General features: G+C 49.7%; 1 protein-coding gene across 1 annotated transcript in view; it reads left to right on the forward strand.

Annotated features, from left to right (window-relative positions):
* Positions 1-1,153: 1,153 nt before the first annotated feature.
* RABGGTB (Rab geranylgeranyltransferase subunit beta) overlaps positions 1,154-17,234 on the forward strand; it is a 35,289-nt gene continuing 19,208 nt past the window's right edge. The window contains exons 1-4 of the mRNA XM_089692182.1: positions 1,154-1,309; positions 5,393-5,500; positions 9,936-10,133; positions 14,506-14,611. Coding sequence (XP_089548308.1) covers positions 1,307-1,309; positions 5,393-5,500; positions 9,936-10,133; positions 14,506-14,611 — 415 coding nt within the window. The 5' untranslated portion in view covers positions 1,154-1,306. The remainder of the gene's footprint in view (positions 1,310-5,392; positions 5,501-9,935; positions 10,134-14,505; positions 14,612-17,234) is intronic.

Consider the following 17,234-nt stretch of genomic DNA (forward strand, 5'->3'; position numbering starts at 1 on the left):
TCCATCATTGGTGTCAGTGGGAGGAATAGTGTTCCATCATTGGTGTCAGTGGGAGGAATAGTGCCCCATCATTGGTGTCAGTGGGAGGAAATATACTCAAGGGCTGGATGTTTGATTCGAACATCGGCCGTTCGTGTTTTCAGCGATGTTTGGTGGGCTGTTCACCTGATGCGCCCCACAACGCACTGCGCTCTCACAGTGCATTGTAATTGGCCAAAGCAATGCACCTAACCACAGGTCAGGTGCAATGCTTTGTCCAATCACAGCACAATTGAGTGAAGCTAGCAGTGATGTCACTGTACCCCCTACTCATTCAGACGGGGGCAGCATCAGGGTGCCCCCTTATTTAAAGGGGTACCCTGATGCCAATGAGCTCCCCTGACCGCAGACCCCACAACCACTGGGTCAGGGTTGTGCGGAAGAGACCCTTGTCCCCTAGGGCACATGGCCTGGTAAGCTGTGGGGGAGGGGGGGGGCTCGTTTGCCCCCCCCCCCTTCCTGGCCTGTGCTTGGATCAAGGGTCTGGTGGGAATTTAGGGGGACTCCACGTTTTCCCCCATTTTTTAGGGGTGGGGTTCCCTTAAAGTACTACCAGGTCTAAAGGCCTATGTCCACGTGCAGCTCAGCCAGGGAAGTTGTGTGTACGATGTGCTGCTCCCGCGGTGATCATCCGTGTGAAAGCTGCCTTATAGGGGGCTCAGAACAGTAAGGGGTCATTTATATTGGCAGTTTGGAGGGGTGGTAATTTAGTTAAAACATGTTTTTACCACTCCTGCCCCAACCACACCCCGTTTAGCTGCAGTGGCCAGGGGTGGGTGTAGCATCTGACAAGCATGGCCCATCCAAGTGAATGAGGCCGCTCTGCATGTGCCCTGCAACCTCGTGCAGTACAGCAAACGGGGTGTGGCCTTCTCACCACCTGCTTTACCCCCTTGGACCCCGCAGATGAGTGCAGTTGAAGGGAACTCGCTTCTGTACAGATAATACATGGAGTGTGAGTGGCGGGAACTCCGGGAGGACATCGCTGTCACCCGGATCGGATTATTAGGAAATGACTGACAGCTCCCAGCATTGTCCTTCACAAGGAACTGTTTACTATCTCACTTCATACACGGAACACATCTCATCCCTGTCCATGGAGCTCAGCGTTACACTGACGTATTCCGGCCAGAGAGGCAATCACTAGGACAGCTAAGAGCCATGTGGGATCAGGCACTGGCATAGACGTCTAAAAGGCATCCCTCCAATCAGTGTTCAGAGCCGGGTCCTGACCGACAGAGTCCCCGGGGCTCCGCCCAGCAGAGAGATGGTGAGTGCTGAGTAGTTTCAGAGCGGAGGGGAGCTATACTGGCCTGTCCTCCTCCCGGGACCCGGACTGTGTGATACCGACACCTCCCTTCACCGCCTCCTGTCCTCCCTACATATCCCCCCATCCCCTCCCTACATCTCCCCCCCCCCCCCCCCCCCCCATGTCCTCCCTACATCTCCCCCCCCCCCCATGTCCTCCCTACATATCCCCCCCCATCCCCTCCTGTCCTCCCTACATATCCCCCCATCCCCTCCCTACATCTCCCCCCCCCCCCCCCCATGTCCTCCCTACATCTCCCCCCCCCCCCCCCATGTCCTCCCTACATATCCCCCCCCATCCCCTCCTGTCCTCCCTACATATCCCCCCCCATCCCCTCCTGTCCTCCCTACATATCCCCCCCCCCATGTCCTCCCTACATATCCCCCCCCCCCCATCCCCTCCTGTCCTCCCTACATATCCCCCCCATGTCCTCCCTACATATCCCCCCCCCCATCCCCTCCTGTCTTCCCTACATATCCCCCCCCCGTCCTCCCTACATATCCCCCCCCCATCCCCTCCTGTCCTCCCTACATAATCCCCCCCATCCCCTCCTGTCCTCCTCCCGGGACCCGGACTGTGCAATACCGACACCTCCCTTCACCGCCTCCTGTCCTCCCTACATATCCCCCCCCTACATCTCCCCCCCCCATGTCCTCCCTACATATCCCCCCCCCATGTCTTCCCTACATATCCCCCCCCATCCCCTCCTGTCTTCCCTACATATCCCCCCCATGTCCTCCCTACATATCCCCCCCCCCATGTCCTCCCTACATATCCCCCCCCCCATCCCCTCCTGTCTTCCCTACATATCCCCCCCCCCCGTCCTCCCTACATATCCCCCCCCCATCCCCTCCTGTCCTCCCTACATAATCCCCCCCCCATCCCCTCCTGTCCTCTCTACATAATCCCCCCCATCCCCTCCTGTCCTCCTCCCGGGACCCGGACTGTGCAATACCGACACCTCCCTTCACCGCCTCCTGTCCTCCCTACATATCCCCCCATCCCCTCCCTACATCTCCCCCCCTACATATCCCCCCCCATGTCCTCCCTACATATCCCCCCCCCCCCCGTCCTCCCTACATATCCCCCCCCATCCCCTCCTGTCTTCCCTACATATCCCCCCCATGTCCTCCCTACATATCCCCCCCCGTCCTCCCTACATATCCCCCCCCATCCCCTCCTGTCCTCCCTACATATCCCCCCCCCATCCCCTCCTGTCCTCCCTACATATCCCCCCCCATCCCCTCCTGTCCTCCCTACATATCCCCCCCCCCCATCCCCTCCTGTCCTCCCTACATATCCCCCCCCCCATCCCCTCCTGTCCTCCCTACATAATCCCCCCCCCCATCCCCTCCTGTCCTCCCTACATAATCCCCCCTCCATCCCCTCCTGTCCTCCTCCTGGGACCCGGACTGTGTGATACCGACACCTCCCTTCACCGCCTCCTGTCCTCCCTACATATCCCCTCCTGTCCTCCCTACATATCCCCCCCATCTCCTCCTGTCCTCCCTACATATCCCCTCCTGTCCCCCCTACATATCCCCCCATCCCCCCTACATATCCCCTCCTGTCCTCCCTACATATCCCCCCCCCCATCTCCTCCTGTCCTCCCTACATATCCCCTCCTGTCCCCTCTACATATCCCCCCATCCCCCCTACATATCCCCTCCCCGTCCCCTCTACATATCCCCTCTACATATCCCCTCCCCGTCCCCCCTACATATCCCCTCCCCGTCCCCCCTACATATCCCCTTCTGTCCCCTCTACATATCCCCCCATCCCCCCTACATATCCCCTTCTGTCCCCTCTACATATCCCCCCATCCCCCCTACATATCCCCTCCTGTCCCCTCTACATATCCCCTCCCCGTCCCCCCTACATAGCCCCTCCCCATCTCCTCCCTACATATCCCCTCCCCATCTCCTCCCTACATATCCCCTCCTGTCCTCCCTACATATCCCCCCCCCATCTCCCTACATATCCCCCCCCCCATCTCCTCCCTACATATCCCCCCCCCCATCTCCTCCCTACATATCCCCCCCCCCATCTCCTCCCTACATATCCCCCCCCCCATCTCCTCCCTACATATCCCCCCCCCCATCTCCTCCCTACATATCCCCCCCCCCATCTCCTCCCTACATATCCCCCCCCCCCCATCTCCTCCCTACATATCCCCCCCCCCCATCTCCTCCCTACATATCCCCCCCCCCCCATCTCCTCCCTACATATCCCCCCCCCCCCCCATCTCCTCCCTACATATCCCCCCCCCCCCCATCTCCTCCCTACATATCCCCCCCCCCATCTCCTCCCTACATATCCCCCCCCCCCATCTCCTCCCTACATATCCCCCCCCCCATCTCCTCCCTACATATCCCCCCCCCCCATCTCCTCCCTACATATCCCCCCCCCCATCTCCTCCCTACATATCCCCCCCCCCATCTCCTCCCTACATATCCCCCCCCCCCCCATCTCCTCCCTACATATCCCCCCCCATCTCCTCCCTACATATCCCCCCCCCCATCTCCTCCCTACATATCCCCCCCCCCCATCTCCTCCCTACATGTCCCCCCCCCCCCCCCCATCTCCTCCCTACATATCCCCCATCTCCTCCCTACATATCCCCCCCCCCATCTCCTCCCTACATATCCCCCCCCCATCTCCTCCCTACATATCCCCCCCCCCATCTCCTCCCTACATATCCCCCCCCCCATCTCCTCCCTACATATCCCCCCCCCCATCTCCTCCCTACATATCCCCCCCCCCCATCTCCTCCCTACATATCCCCCCCCCCCCCATCTCCTCCCTACATATCCCCCCCCCCCCATCTCCTCCCTACATATCCCCCCCCCCCCATCTCCTCCCTACATATCCCCCCCCCCCATCTCCTCCCTACATATCCCCCCCCCCCATCTCCTCCCTACATATCCCCCCCCCCCATCTCCTCCCTACATATCCCCCCCCATCTCCTCCCTACATATCCCCCCCCATCTCCTCCCTACATATCCCCCCCCCCCCCCATCTCCTCCCTACATATCCCCCCCCATATCTCCTCCCTACATATCCCCCCCCATCTCCTCCCTACATATCCCCCCCCATCTCCTCCCTACATATCCCCCCCCATCTCCTCCCTACATATCCCCCCCCCCATCTCCTCCCTACATGTCCCCCCCCCCCCCCCATCTCCTCCCTACATGTCCCCCCCCCCCCCCCATCTCCTCCCTACATATCCCCCCCCCCATCTCCTCCCTACATATCCCCCCCCCATCTCCTCCCTACATATCCCCCCCCCCATCTCCTCCCTACATATCCCCCCCCCCATCTCCTCCCTACATATCCCCCCCCCCCCCCATCTCCTCCTGTCCTCCCTACATATCCCCTCCTGTCCTCCCTACATATCCCCCTCTCCAGTCACACCCTACAGTCCATTTGTTCCCCCCTGCTATCCCTCTCATTCCCCCTCTCTTATCCCTACATCCCCTCCTGTAACCCACATCATCCCTCTCATCCCCTGTCATCCCTGCCTCCCCTCCTATCCCCTGCCACCCCTAACTCCAGGAGTCCTGGCATAGTTGCATTGTAGAATGATGAGGCCCATACCTCTGCATCCTCTCCCATTGGTCAATTGGACAGACTCTGACACACCCCCTTCCCTTCCTGTCATAGCCATTCTTCCTGGTGACAACCATCATCTCCCCAGCACATCTGATCCACTTCCTGTTCACAAATCTGACGTCTTCAGAACTGTTTGGCCCCCTGACCTCTCCATTCCTTCCCACTGAGACAGTGAGGCTGATTTCCTAAAGGAATGGAGAATGTTCACACAGACGTGTTCACTGGAATTCGATGGAATAAGTAATCGGGGATTGTGATCAGATCATTGGAGTGAATGTTCATACGACTGATTGTGTGAACGCTCTCTATTCCTTTAGTAAATCGGCCTCACTGTGTCATCACTGTTACCCCGTTATCCATGTGTGACCCTGGGGTGTTGCTGGAGATTCCTGTAGAATATAATCCTAATGTTCTGTCATTATTTCATTAAAGGGAACCCCCCAGAAGGACGTTGTGTTAAAGGCTGATGTGCCAAAAGCCCTTCTTCTGGACAAACACGCGGAGTACATTGAGTCTTATGGAGCCAAGAAGGATGATTATGTGAGTGTTTCCTGTACTGTCGTCTTTAACTACTTTCCTGCCAGGCCAATGCTACACTTCTCACATACATGTAAAAATCATTTTTTTTAATTTTTCCTAGAAAATGACTTGGAGCTCCCAAACATTCTATATTTTTAAGCAGAGGCCCTAGAGAATTGAATGGTGGGTGTTGCAAATTTTTTATGTCACACCGTATTTGTGCAGCCATTTTTCAAATGCAAATTGTGTGGAATAAATACACAAAAACACAATATAATACCCTTTTTGGTAAAATATAAAAGATGGTGCTATGCCGAGCAAATAGTTACCTAACATGTCATGCGTTAAAATTGCATACACCCATGGGCCCAAACTCTGTTACCTAAACCTCCCCTTGAACCCTTTCGCTGCCAGGTCCGTACATTGTACAGACTTGACAGCAGGGTGGGGGATGGGGGTTTTCACACAATCCAATGGCTGAAGCCACCTGGATTGTGTGTAAAACTGACAAGCAGACTCCTGCGTGTCGGGTGGCTGCGCTGCTGCCCAGTTATTTCCATACACCCCCGGTAACTGGTTTCTCGCACCATGTATTCTCTCTGGGCTCCGCTTGGCCATCTGCAAGCCCGGGACTGACAGCAGACAAGGAGAGCAGAAAATTGTCCAAACCCCCCCCCCTTCTTGTTACTGACCCGGAAAGAGATGTGTATGATGTCACTTCTGGGTCCACCTCTCGTCGTCCAAGGCTGTACTAATGTAATGCAATGTGCTCTGAATTGCATTACATTCAGTGGAGCACAAGAGATACATGCAGAGTCTTTTAGAACCTGGATGTCTCATTAAAGACAACCTATCGCCTAAAAATCATCACAGCGCCATCATGAGAACTGGGAAACTAACATTCTCAAAAGGAAAAATCGGTAGTGGAAGCCCCCTACAATTATTATGTGAAAATTGTAAAGTTGTGACAATTTTAAAGCCGAGCTTAAGCCAAAAATAACAAGTTCAGTTTATCATGAATGCTGCTGCCAGACTCATCCACCTTACTAACCGTTCTGTATCTGCCACCCCTCTCTGCCAATCTCTCCACTGATCTCCACTCAGTATCCTCCACCCCTCTCTGCCAATCCCTCCACTGACCTCCACTCAGTATCCTCCACCCCTCTCTGCCAATCCCTCCACTGACCTCCACTCAGTGTCCTCCACCCCTCTCTGCCAATCCCTCCACTGACCTCCACTCAGTATCCTCCACCCCTCTCTGCCAATCCCTCCACTGACCTCCACTCAGTGTCCTCCACCCCTCTCTGCCAATCCCTCCACTGACCTCCACTCAGTGTCCTCCACCCCTCTCTGCCAATCCCTCCACTGACCTCCACTCAGTGTCCTCCACCCCTCTCTGCCAATCCCTCCACTGACCTCCACTCAGTGTCCTCCACCCCTCTCTGCCAATCCCTCCACTGGCTTCCCATTGCCCAACGGATAAAATTCAAACCATTAACAATCACATATAAAGCCATTTATAACTCTGCCCCAAATTACATCACCAATCTTGTCTCCAAATATCACCCAAACCGTACTCTCCGCTCCTCACACGACCTCCTGCTCTTTAGCTCTCTTGTCTCCTCCTCCCATGCTCGGCTCCAGGACTTCTCCAGAGCTTCCCCCATCCTCTGGAATGCTCTACCCCAATTTATCAGATTATCGCCTACTCTGCTTACTTTTAGGCGATCTCTGAAAACCTATCTCTTCAGGGAAGCCTATCCTGCCCTCAGCTAATAATGGAATCTTCAACTCTTCCAACTGGTCTATCCCCCACAGTTACCTTTTTGTACCACTAGCCCCTCCCACCTAGATTGTAAGCTCCGAGGAACAGGGCCCTCAAATCCCTCTTGTATTGAACTGTATTGTTGCTGTATTGTCTCCCTTTATATTGTAAAGCGCTGAGCAAACTGTAAATCCTGTATAATATTAATAACGAATAGCCTGATAAAAGATACAACAATAAAAACAACTTCTGCTACATTATTCAGCTTCAATCCAGACATTTCTCCTGCAGTACTTATTTTGTGGCACTTGATACCCTTTGTCTGCTGTCCAGAATTATTCAGCTCACTTCCTCTGAGCCCAGGTTGTCCTGGACTCGCCACCAGAATTGACTGGACAGTGAAAGGAGACGCAGCATAGTGGTGAGCTCCCATCTATCTGTCACTCTGCTTTCTCCTCCTTTTGAAAGGTTAGTGAATACAGGAAACACAGTCTGCTTTTCTAGGGAAATGGTAGTTTATGAAGTGGTTTGTAGATATACATGTGACTGAAGTCAGCAAAGGGAAAATAATCCTATTGCTATGTAATAACGTTTTACTAATTTTTAGCATGTTTAGCGTGTGATTGTATGTGTACATAGGGCAGCCAAAACGGTTGTGCCATAGCGGCCGTCTTATATCCCATACAGGGTCCTTCCAACAGCAATAGACTCTGCAGTGGCATGAAATTCTCCCGGTAGCCAGAGACCATGTGACCTTGGCCTATACAAGGCCCTAAGGCTTTTTAAAGAGTAACTCCACTTTTGTTCAGAAAAAAAACCCATTCCCCTCTGGGTAGTCTATTACATTTCAGGGATTTTAACAAACTTTGTAGCAGATTCCTACTTTTTGCTAATCTGCAGAAATAGCTGTTTGTCTGTCCATGTGCAGATTGAATCTGTATGGAAGTGACTTTTATAGTTGTCAATCAGCTGCAGCATGTGCAGGGCTCTAATGAGGAATGTGGCAGGGCCTGCATCCCTTTATATGTGATTTTTTTTTTTTTTTTTTTTTCCCCTTTTGAGAGTATCTCACCAAAAACCTTTTGTTGCAGAGGACTGAGATTGAGCTCTGCAGTCACTTTTGCAGCAGTTGTTTTCTTATTCTGGGTCCCAATCCTGCACAATCTCCTTTTTGTCTTTCAGTCAGTTGACCATGCTTATGCTTATCAGACTATGTTTTCCCGGAAACTGTATATGCGTCATGACCTTTGATCCTGAACCTCGCGACACGGCAAATACATTGGCAACTGCAGGCACAGTGACATCAGCTAAACAGCACCAACAATTTGCCCTCTTTGAAGCTCAGTGAGCTCTGATTCGACTCCGTATTGCTAGCAGCGCACGCAGTGAATGACGAAAGTGAGGCTTCCTATCTGTTACCTAGGTGTCTCATCGCACAGCGGAAGCAAATGAGTGTTACATCACTTCTGCTTTTTACAGGAAACATGTCGTCACTTTCAAATCTTGTAGGGTTTCTGGTTTTTTTTTTTGTCTAACTTCTACACCAATGATTCTGCACGGAGCAGCCCTAATCTGCCTCTTCCTGGGTCCGCTGCCAAGGAGCACTTCTGGCTCCTCCCCCCTTCCGAGTGTCCCCCTAACAAGCTGCTTTCTATGGGGACACTTGTGCTGGCTTGATTCTGAGCTGCGCTGTGTGTGTCCTCAGCCCTACCCCCCACTCTCTCCTCACAGGTTGTGATTGACAGCAGCAGGAGTGAATGGCTCCTGCCACTTTCTCCATGACCAATGAGAGGAGAGAAGACAGAGCCACAGCTCTTGGGCACAGTGCTGGAGATCGGTAAGTATTTAGGGGGCTGCAGGGAAGCAGAACACAGAAGGCATTTTTACCTAAATGCAGTGAATGTATGAAGGTAAAAAAAATCTTCTGCCTTTTAGACCCACTTTAGACCAGAAAAACAACTTATTTTCAAAGGGCTCCATCCCACAGAAAAAAAAAAGTGATTCTGACTTTTTTTTTTGTTGCTGAAGTGTAGAACTTCCTGTGTTCTCACCTAGGCGTGGATGATGATGTGCTTCCTGTAGCCTATTATGGCCCATGCACACACCCAGATTCCACACATGCGTAGATTTGTCACAGGGCTTCCTAACCCATACCTGCAGATGGGGTTTCCCGTGCATGCATGAAGATGCCGAAGAATTGCAGATCCTAGATCTTGACATATCTGCGCATGTGTGAGAGTTCCTCTGCATTTGTTGAGTCTGTTCTGGGTCTCAGAGGCCGGGTAGAACCCTTCGGTACGTTTTGTGCACGCATGAATGAACGGGATTGTGGCACTTATGCCGTATATAAAAAGAAGCCAACCAGGACCATTTTTTATGAAAGATAACTGGTTTGGGGGGAGATTAGTATTGTCCTTGGTGGGCTCCACTCTAGGGTGGGAGTATTTATTAGTAGAAAACTTTGCTAAAGGTAGAGTTGTCCTTTAACTCTGAAAGTGAAGCTGGACTTTGCTGTACACTAGAGGCCAATGGTTGAAGCCTGGGTATGAAGCCTGTCACAGCTCATTTAATGGATGGAGGATTTACTTGGGAATATACAGAAAATTGCATTTTTTTCACTTTTCTGATTCATTAATCATATTCAAGTACCTTTCACTTTTGTCATCTTGAATCATGTTTTTGTCATGGCAGGAATATTGTATGTCGGAGTACTTAAGGATGAGTGGTGTCTACTGGGGCCTAACTGTTATGGATCTGATGAGCGAGCTTCATCGAATGAACAAAGAAGAGATCCTGGCGTTCATCAAGTCTTGCCAGCATGACTGCGGCGGATTCAGTGCCAGTATCGGACACGATCCTCATCTACTTTATACACTTAGTGCTGTGCAGGTAACGTGTGCTTACCTCTATACACTCACCGGCCACTTTATTAGGTACTCATGTTTAATTGCTTGGTAGCACAAATTGATGATCGGCCAATCACATCGGAGCAACTCAATGCATTTAGGCATGTAGACATGGTAAAGATGACTTGCTGAAGTTCAAACAGAGCATCAGAATGGGGATTTAAGTGGCTTTGAATGTGGCATGGTTGTTGGTGGCAGATGGGCTGGTTGGAGTATTTAAAAGACTGCTGATCTACTGGGATCTTCACACACAGCCATCTCTAGGGTTTACAGAGAATGGTCTGAAAAAATGAGAAAATATCCAGTGAGTGGCAGTTGTGTGGACAAAAATTCCTTGTTGATGTCAGAGGAGAATGGGCAGATTGGTTGCTGCAACATTCAGATGGTAGGGTCAGAATTTGGTGTAAACAACATGAAAGCATGGATCCATCCTGCCTTGTATCAATGGTTCAGGCTGGTGGTGGTGGTGTAATGGTGTGGGGGAAATTGTCTTGGCACTAGCAAGGTGGACCTAATAAAGTGGCCGGTGAGTGTATATCTGGTCATTCACTGAATCCCAGAGTTAAAAAAAAATGTATTCTGAAAATGGATGCATCCCCTGCTGGGCACAGACTCAGCCTAGCCATTGTTCACCTGTTACTGAACTTATTTGTAGGGGAACAGAGATTGTGAACACTAGAAAATATTATAATACCAAATACAAATGTAGCCACTTATCATTTTTAGACAGCCAATTCCATTGATATTAACAACCTCCTGTACAAACAAATGTTTAATCCATGGATAGGGAACATCACTTGGACAAATGGCAAAGGTGAATCTCTCCATTGGAGATTTAGAGAAATAAAAACTTCACAAACCTGCTAACCCAGCTGGCCTGAGCCTTGGTTCACATTTATCTGTGCTGCATGTAGGGCAGCTCATTCATTTCAAGGGGCTGCACTACCCAAGAGAAACGTGGGGAAAGAAATCTCCAACCCTTTTGTAAAGTCACGCCTCAGTATTTGGCATTGACAATACTCTAGGTCAACGATCTCCAAACTGTGGCCTAGGGGCCAGATGTGGCCCTTTGCTTGCCTTCATCTGGCCTTTGGGGTACTATGTCTGCCACTGACACCAATGATGGTGCACTATTCCCTCCACTGACACCAATGATGGGTCACTAATTTTTTCACTGATAACAATGACGGGGCACTATTTCTTTCACTACACCAGCCATGGGGCACTATTCCCCCCATTACCGAAGATGGGGCACTGTTACTCCCATTAACACCAAAGAGAGAACATTATTTACTACAACTAGCAACAGTTTGCCCCCCTATAATCTGAAGGACAGTAAGCTGGCTCTTTGTTTAGAAAATTTGGAGACCCCTGCTGTAGGTATTGGTAATAAGTTAAAGTGGTTCTTCACCCTGTTTGAAAAAATGAAAAGTTAGTAGCTACAAATACTTTAGCTGCTGATTTTTAATAAAGGGACACTTTCCTGTCCAAGGATCCAGTGCCATCCTCACCCGAACTAGTTAGTCTTCGGATCCATGGCGCCAGCATGTTTACTGTGGGCAGCCGGCTCTGATTCCTTGCGGCCTCCCACTGCACGTGCATGAGCTGTGTTGCACTTTTTGAATGGTCCCGCAGCCTTTTGGGTCCCGTGATGCGTCCCAGAAGGTTGTATGGAGTACTTCTGATGGATCCGCTGCTGCGAACTGGCCTGAAGTGGGAGAGTATACCTGTCAAGACCAGGTACCCGCTAATTTTGTTTATAGCAAAAAAAATGTAAAAAAGTAGAGGCGATCAAATACTACCGAAAGAAAGCTCTATTTGTGGGAAAAAAAGGACGTAAATTTCATTTGGGTGCTGTGTTGTATGACTGCACAATTGTCGGTTAAGATAACTCCGCGCCGTATCGCAAAAAATGGCCTGGTCAGGAAGGGGGGTAAGTCCTCTGGAGGGCAAGTGGTTAAGGAATCCCTAGCAAACTCAGGAGGAACTATGGATGTAATAGTCTGTATCTAACTCCTCACCAGTCTATTCAAAAACTGAGAAAACATTTTTGCCTTATACACACTTTACCATTTTTAAAGGCTAATAAGTTCTCCAGAAACTAGTTTATCCATTCTGATAACTACAGCACAAGTATTCTTCTTTATAGCAGAGCACTTTGACCACTTGCTGACCGAAGATAGCACAATGACGGCTACACTGCGGCCACCAGTTCTGGGAGGACGTCATATGACGTCCTCCCAGAACGTGCCCTCCCGCGCACACGGCGATCTCCGTGATCTTTGTGTCCTTCGGACACAGCTGATCATGTGACGTGATAAAAGGCCAATCACAGCGGCCTTTTACCAAGTGATCAGCCGTATCCAATGACACAGCTGATCACCGGAAAATGCAGTTGCTGGTTATCGGCTGCACTTTCCTCCTGCTGTGTACTGCCGATTAACTGGCAATTTTCAGAGGAGGGATCGCCACTGATCATCAGGGCACTGATGATCAGTGCCACCCACCTGTGCCCAGCAGTGCCACCCATCAGTGCCCATCATTTTTGCTCATCAGTGCTGCCTATCGGTGCCCATCATTGTTGCATATCAGTGCCAGCTCATCAGTTTTGCCTATCAGTACCACCTCATCAGTGCTGCCTCATCAACGCACATCAGTGAAGGAGAAAAATTACCTGTTTGCAAAATGTTATAATAGAAACAAAGAAAAAAAATTTTTTTTTCTAAATTTTTGCTCTTTTTTTTGTTTATAGCACAAAAAAATAAAACTCCCAGCGGCGAGTAAATACCAAAAGAAAGCTCTATTTGTGTAAAAAAAAAAAAAAAAAAAAAAAATTATAAAAATTTCATATGGGTACAGTGTTGAATAACAGCGCTGAAAGCTGAAAATTGGCCTGGGCATGAAGGGGGTATAAGTGCCCGGTGGGCAAGTGGTTAATATTTAGACATGTTCCAGGTTCAGACTGGGAAAGGTAGAAAACCCTTGGATGAATCCGTGAAGAAAGCAGCATGAAATGAGCATTGCAGGGTTGCTTTCACTTTAGTTTGGTCGGGGCTGCTGTAATAGACTGTAGTAGCATTATCTACATACACAAGCATCGTTGTGTTCGGGCAGCACTTTCCCTCTGCTGCTAAAATAAAGAGAGTCGGTCTTAGCACATTTCTGCCATTCAGGAGAAACCTTCTTTTTTTTTTTTTTTTTTTTTTTTTTCATTGAGCACGAGGCTTCCTCTGATTGTCCAAAATTGCAATCATGACTTAGTCTGTCTAAGGCAGCAATGGGCAAACTACGGCCCGGCGGACCTTTTAATCCGGCCCGTGGAGCTAGGCTCCTCTCAGTCCGCCCTGAAGACCGGTGTAACATGAAAATCTGTTTCCTATGAGGATCTGTCCCCCTCGACGTATCTGCGCATGTGCTGGAGATCGCCGTTCGGCTGCTAATGCCTGAAACTGGCACATGCGCAGATACGTCGAGGGGGACAGATCCTCATAGGAGACAGATTTTCATGCTACACCGGAACGGCGCGGGAACAAGAGGAACGCGCGGAGCAAAGGTAGGTGAATTGACACAGGGGGGACTTGGGGACTTAATATGGGGAATGAATTACTATAGGGGGAATGAATTACTATATGGGGGATGAATTACTATGGGGGGGATGAATTACTATGGGGGGGATGAATTACTATGGGGGGGATGAATTACTATATGGGGGATGAATTACTATATGGGGGATGAATTACTATATGGGGGATGAATTACTATATGGGGGATGAATTACTATATGGGGGATGAATTACTATATGGGGGATGAATTACTATAGGGGGGATGAATTACTATATGGGGGATGAATTACTATATGGGGGATGAATTACTATAGGGGGGATGAATTACTATAGGGGGGATGAATTACTATGGGGGATGAATTGCTATATGGGGGACGAATTACTATATGGGGGACGAATTACTATACGGGGGACGAATTACTATATGGGGGATTAATTACTATGCTTACTATGGGGGAATATTACTATACTTACTATGGATGACACATACACATCATTAATCTACTCTTGGTCCGGCCCCCGGGTCCAATATATGAACCCATTGCGGCCCTCAAGTCAAAAAGTTTGCCCACCCCTGGTCTAAGGCCACCCTCAGGCTACTTGTATTCAGAAACACTGTGATTGTTACTGGATTGCCTAAAGACAGGTTGCTGAAAATTAGGAGAACTGAGGTGCAGCAAGGTTCCCATCAACTTCAATGAACTAGTGCTTCTATCTCATGTATATAGTACCTAATACAGCTTTATATGTAAGGTCGCACACATCATTTTTCTATTTCCTTTTACTTGCAGATCCTCACTCTTTTTGACAGTCTTTCTGAAGTGAACACAGAGAAGATAGTCGAATATGTTCAGAGTCTACAGAAGGAAGATGGATCCTTTTCTGGAGACAAATGGGGTAGACACAAACTTTCACTGCAGCGTGTTCTCATGTACAGAAATACAGCTTCATTAACCTCTTCGTGCCGGCGCCTCCCGGCCCTTTAAGAGGTTTCAGATGCCAGGAGGCGGGGCGGGGTTATAGGGTCATGTGACCGTCGTGATTCACTGTCACGGCGGCCACATGATCAGAAAAGGTCCCGTTCGCAAGGGGAGATCAGGACCTTTCCGTGAGACAACGACATATGTGCTGGGATTGCGCAGTGTGCGTGCTCTAGGCACATGTGTTTTCAAATGGTACGCAAATATGCGGCCGCTCTGCGCCGAGGGGTTAAAGTGCTTGTAACCCTAAAGAAAAAACAAATTGCACTGGCTTTCTTTTGTTTACATGTGCTTTTTACATTTTCTGCCTGCCAATGTCCTGTTTTATCTGGATGATCCTGCCTGTGCCCCTCCTCCTTTTAAACAAACTGACCATGCTAAGCATGGCTGCCAGTCAGTTTACGTGTTGTGGGTTTTTTTCAGCTGAAGATACAGGCACGCGGTGCTAGAGCGCAGTGTGCCTGTATCTTCTGTAGTCATTAGAAAGCCGTGCCCTCCTCCCGTCCACCCACTGCTCTCGGCTAGAGAGAGGGAAGTGGCGTAATGCCGCCAGGACTGATGGCGTTCCGTTGCTATGGGAATGCAGAAGGTTGGCGGCAATGTCGCTTCCAATTATAACGTAGGTGCCTTCATCACTGGACACGCCCAGCAGCAAGACTCTGGATTGCTGGGGAAACTACAGCAACGCATGGACTTGCACTAATTGAAGATGGACGAGGCAGAAAATTAAGTATTAAAAAGAAAAAAAAAAACAATAGTTATTTTTACAATTTCAAAACGGATGTAATGAGTTAAGGTTACAACCACTTTAAACAGATTTAATGAGATGACTGTGAAGGATAGGATGGACACAGTGATAAGTCAGACATTGTATATGTCCAGCACACTGATAAATTGTATCTAAACCCAAGCACTGAAATGTAATATATTCAGGGGCGGACTGACCATTTGGAAACTCGGACACTGCCCGAGGGCCCGGGGTCAGTAGGGGGCCCCATGAGATGTCCCTGGTACCTTTTTCATAGGCCTATTTGAGTTTGGGCAAGGACACAGGGGCCCCATGATCCCCTATTGCCCGGGGGCCCCATAAGTTGTCAGTCCGCTCCTGAATATATTGCAGCTTATCAACCATTAGATGTGGTGGCTGCATTTGTTTTTTAACAACTTTTTTTCTTTTCTTTTACTTTTTTCTTACCAACTTATTTTTTGAATTGGAAAAAATAGTTTTATTCTTTTATTTTTACTGCCCTGCCAGTAACACACTTCCTGTCCTTGGGTGACAGGCCTCAACACATTTCAGAATACCCATCATTTTTCCTTTCCACTGAAATCTTTTTGAAAGGCAAAAAATGTATTTGATCCGATGAGAAACCAAACTATGTAATGTTTCTATAGAGCAGCAGCATTGCCACCCAAGAAGTGTATTAGGACTACAGAACACCTCCTCCATTCCTTTCGCTTCATAACCAAGAGGAGAGAGGTTTTGTAGTCCTCAAGTGTGCACAGCATAATTGATAATAGTGCAGCACAGGCAAAAAAAAAAAACCACAAGAATATAAGGGCTAACAATATTTGTCAGGATCAACTGGAAATGTTTTCACATCTATAGAACAAAACATTTTTTGAGTGTAAATTTAACAGACTGAAAGGGAGCAAATTAAAGATGTTTATTGTTCAGGTTCACATGCTTTAACCCCTCGCCTACAAGGAACTTATACCCCCTTCCTGCCCAGGCCAATTTTCAGCTTTCAGCGCTGTTGCACTTTGAGTGACAATTGTGCGGTCATGCAACACTGTACCCATATGAAATTTTTGTCTTTTTTTTGTGACAGAGCTTTCTTTTGGTGGTATTTAATCACCTCTGGGTTTTTTTATTTTTTCTTAAACCAAAAACCACTGAAAACTTTGAAAAAAAAAAACTTTTTTTTTTAGTTTTTGTTATAAAATTTTGTAAAGAAGTGATTTTTCTCCTTCACTGATGTGCGCTAATGAGGCTGCAGTGATCGGCACTGATAGGCTGCACTGATGGGCACTGATGGGCGGCACTGACTGGCACTGATGGGCGGCACTGACTGGCACTGATGGGCGGCACTGACTGGCACTGATGGGCGGCACTGACTGGCACTGATGGGCGGCACTGACTGGCACTGATGGGCGGCACTGACTGGCACTGATGGGCGGCACTGACTGGCACTGATGGGCGGCACTGACTGGCACTGATGGGCGGCACTGACTGGCACTGATGGGCGGCACTGACTGGCACTGATGGGCGGCTCATATGGGCTCAGATGGGCGGCTCATATGGGCTCAGATGGGCGGCTCAGATGGGCACTGATGGGCGGCTCAGATGGGCACTGATGGGCGGCTCAGATGGGCACTGATGGGCGGCTCAGATGGGCACTGATGGGCGGCTCAGATGGGCACTGATGGGCGGCTCAGATGGGCGGCTCAGATGGGCACTGATGGGCGGCTCAGATGGGCACTGATATGTGGCATTGATGTGCACTGGTAGGCACTGATGGGCACTGGCACGAGGCACT

This window comes from Staurois parvus, unplaced genomic scaffold (genome assembly GCF_062004578.1).
Source record: "Staurois parvus isolate SC_StPar_1 unplaced genomic scaffold, SC_StPar_1.0 ptg000578l, whole genome shotgun sequence".
Taxonomy (NCBI): Eukaryota; Metazoa; Chordata; class Amphibia; order Anura; family Ranidae; genus Staurois; species Staurois parvus.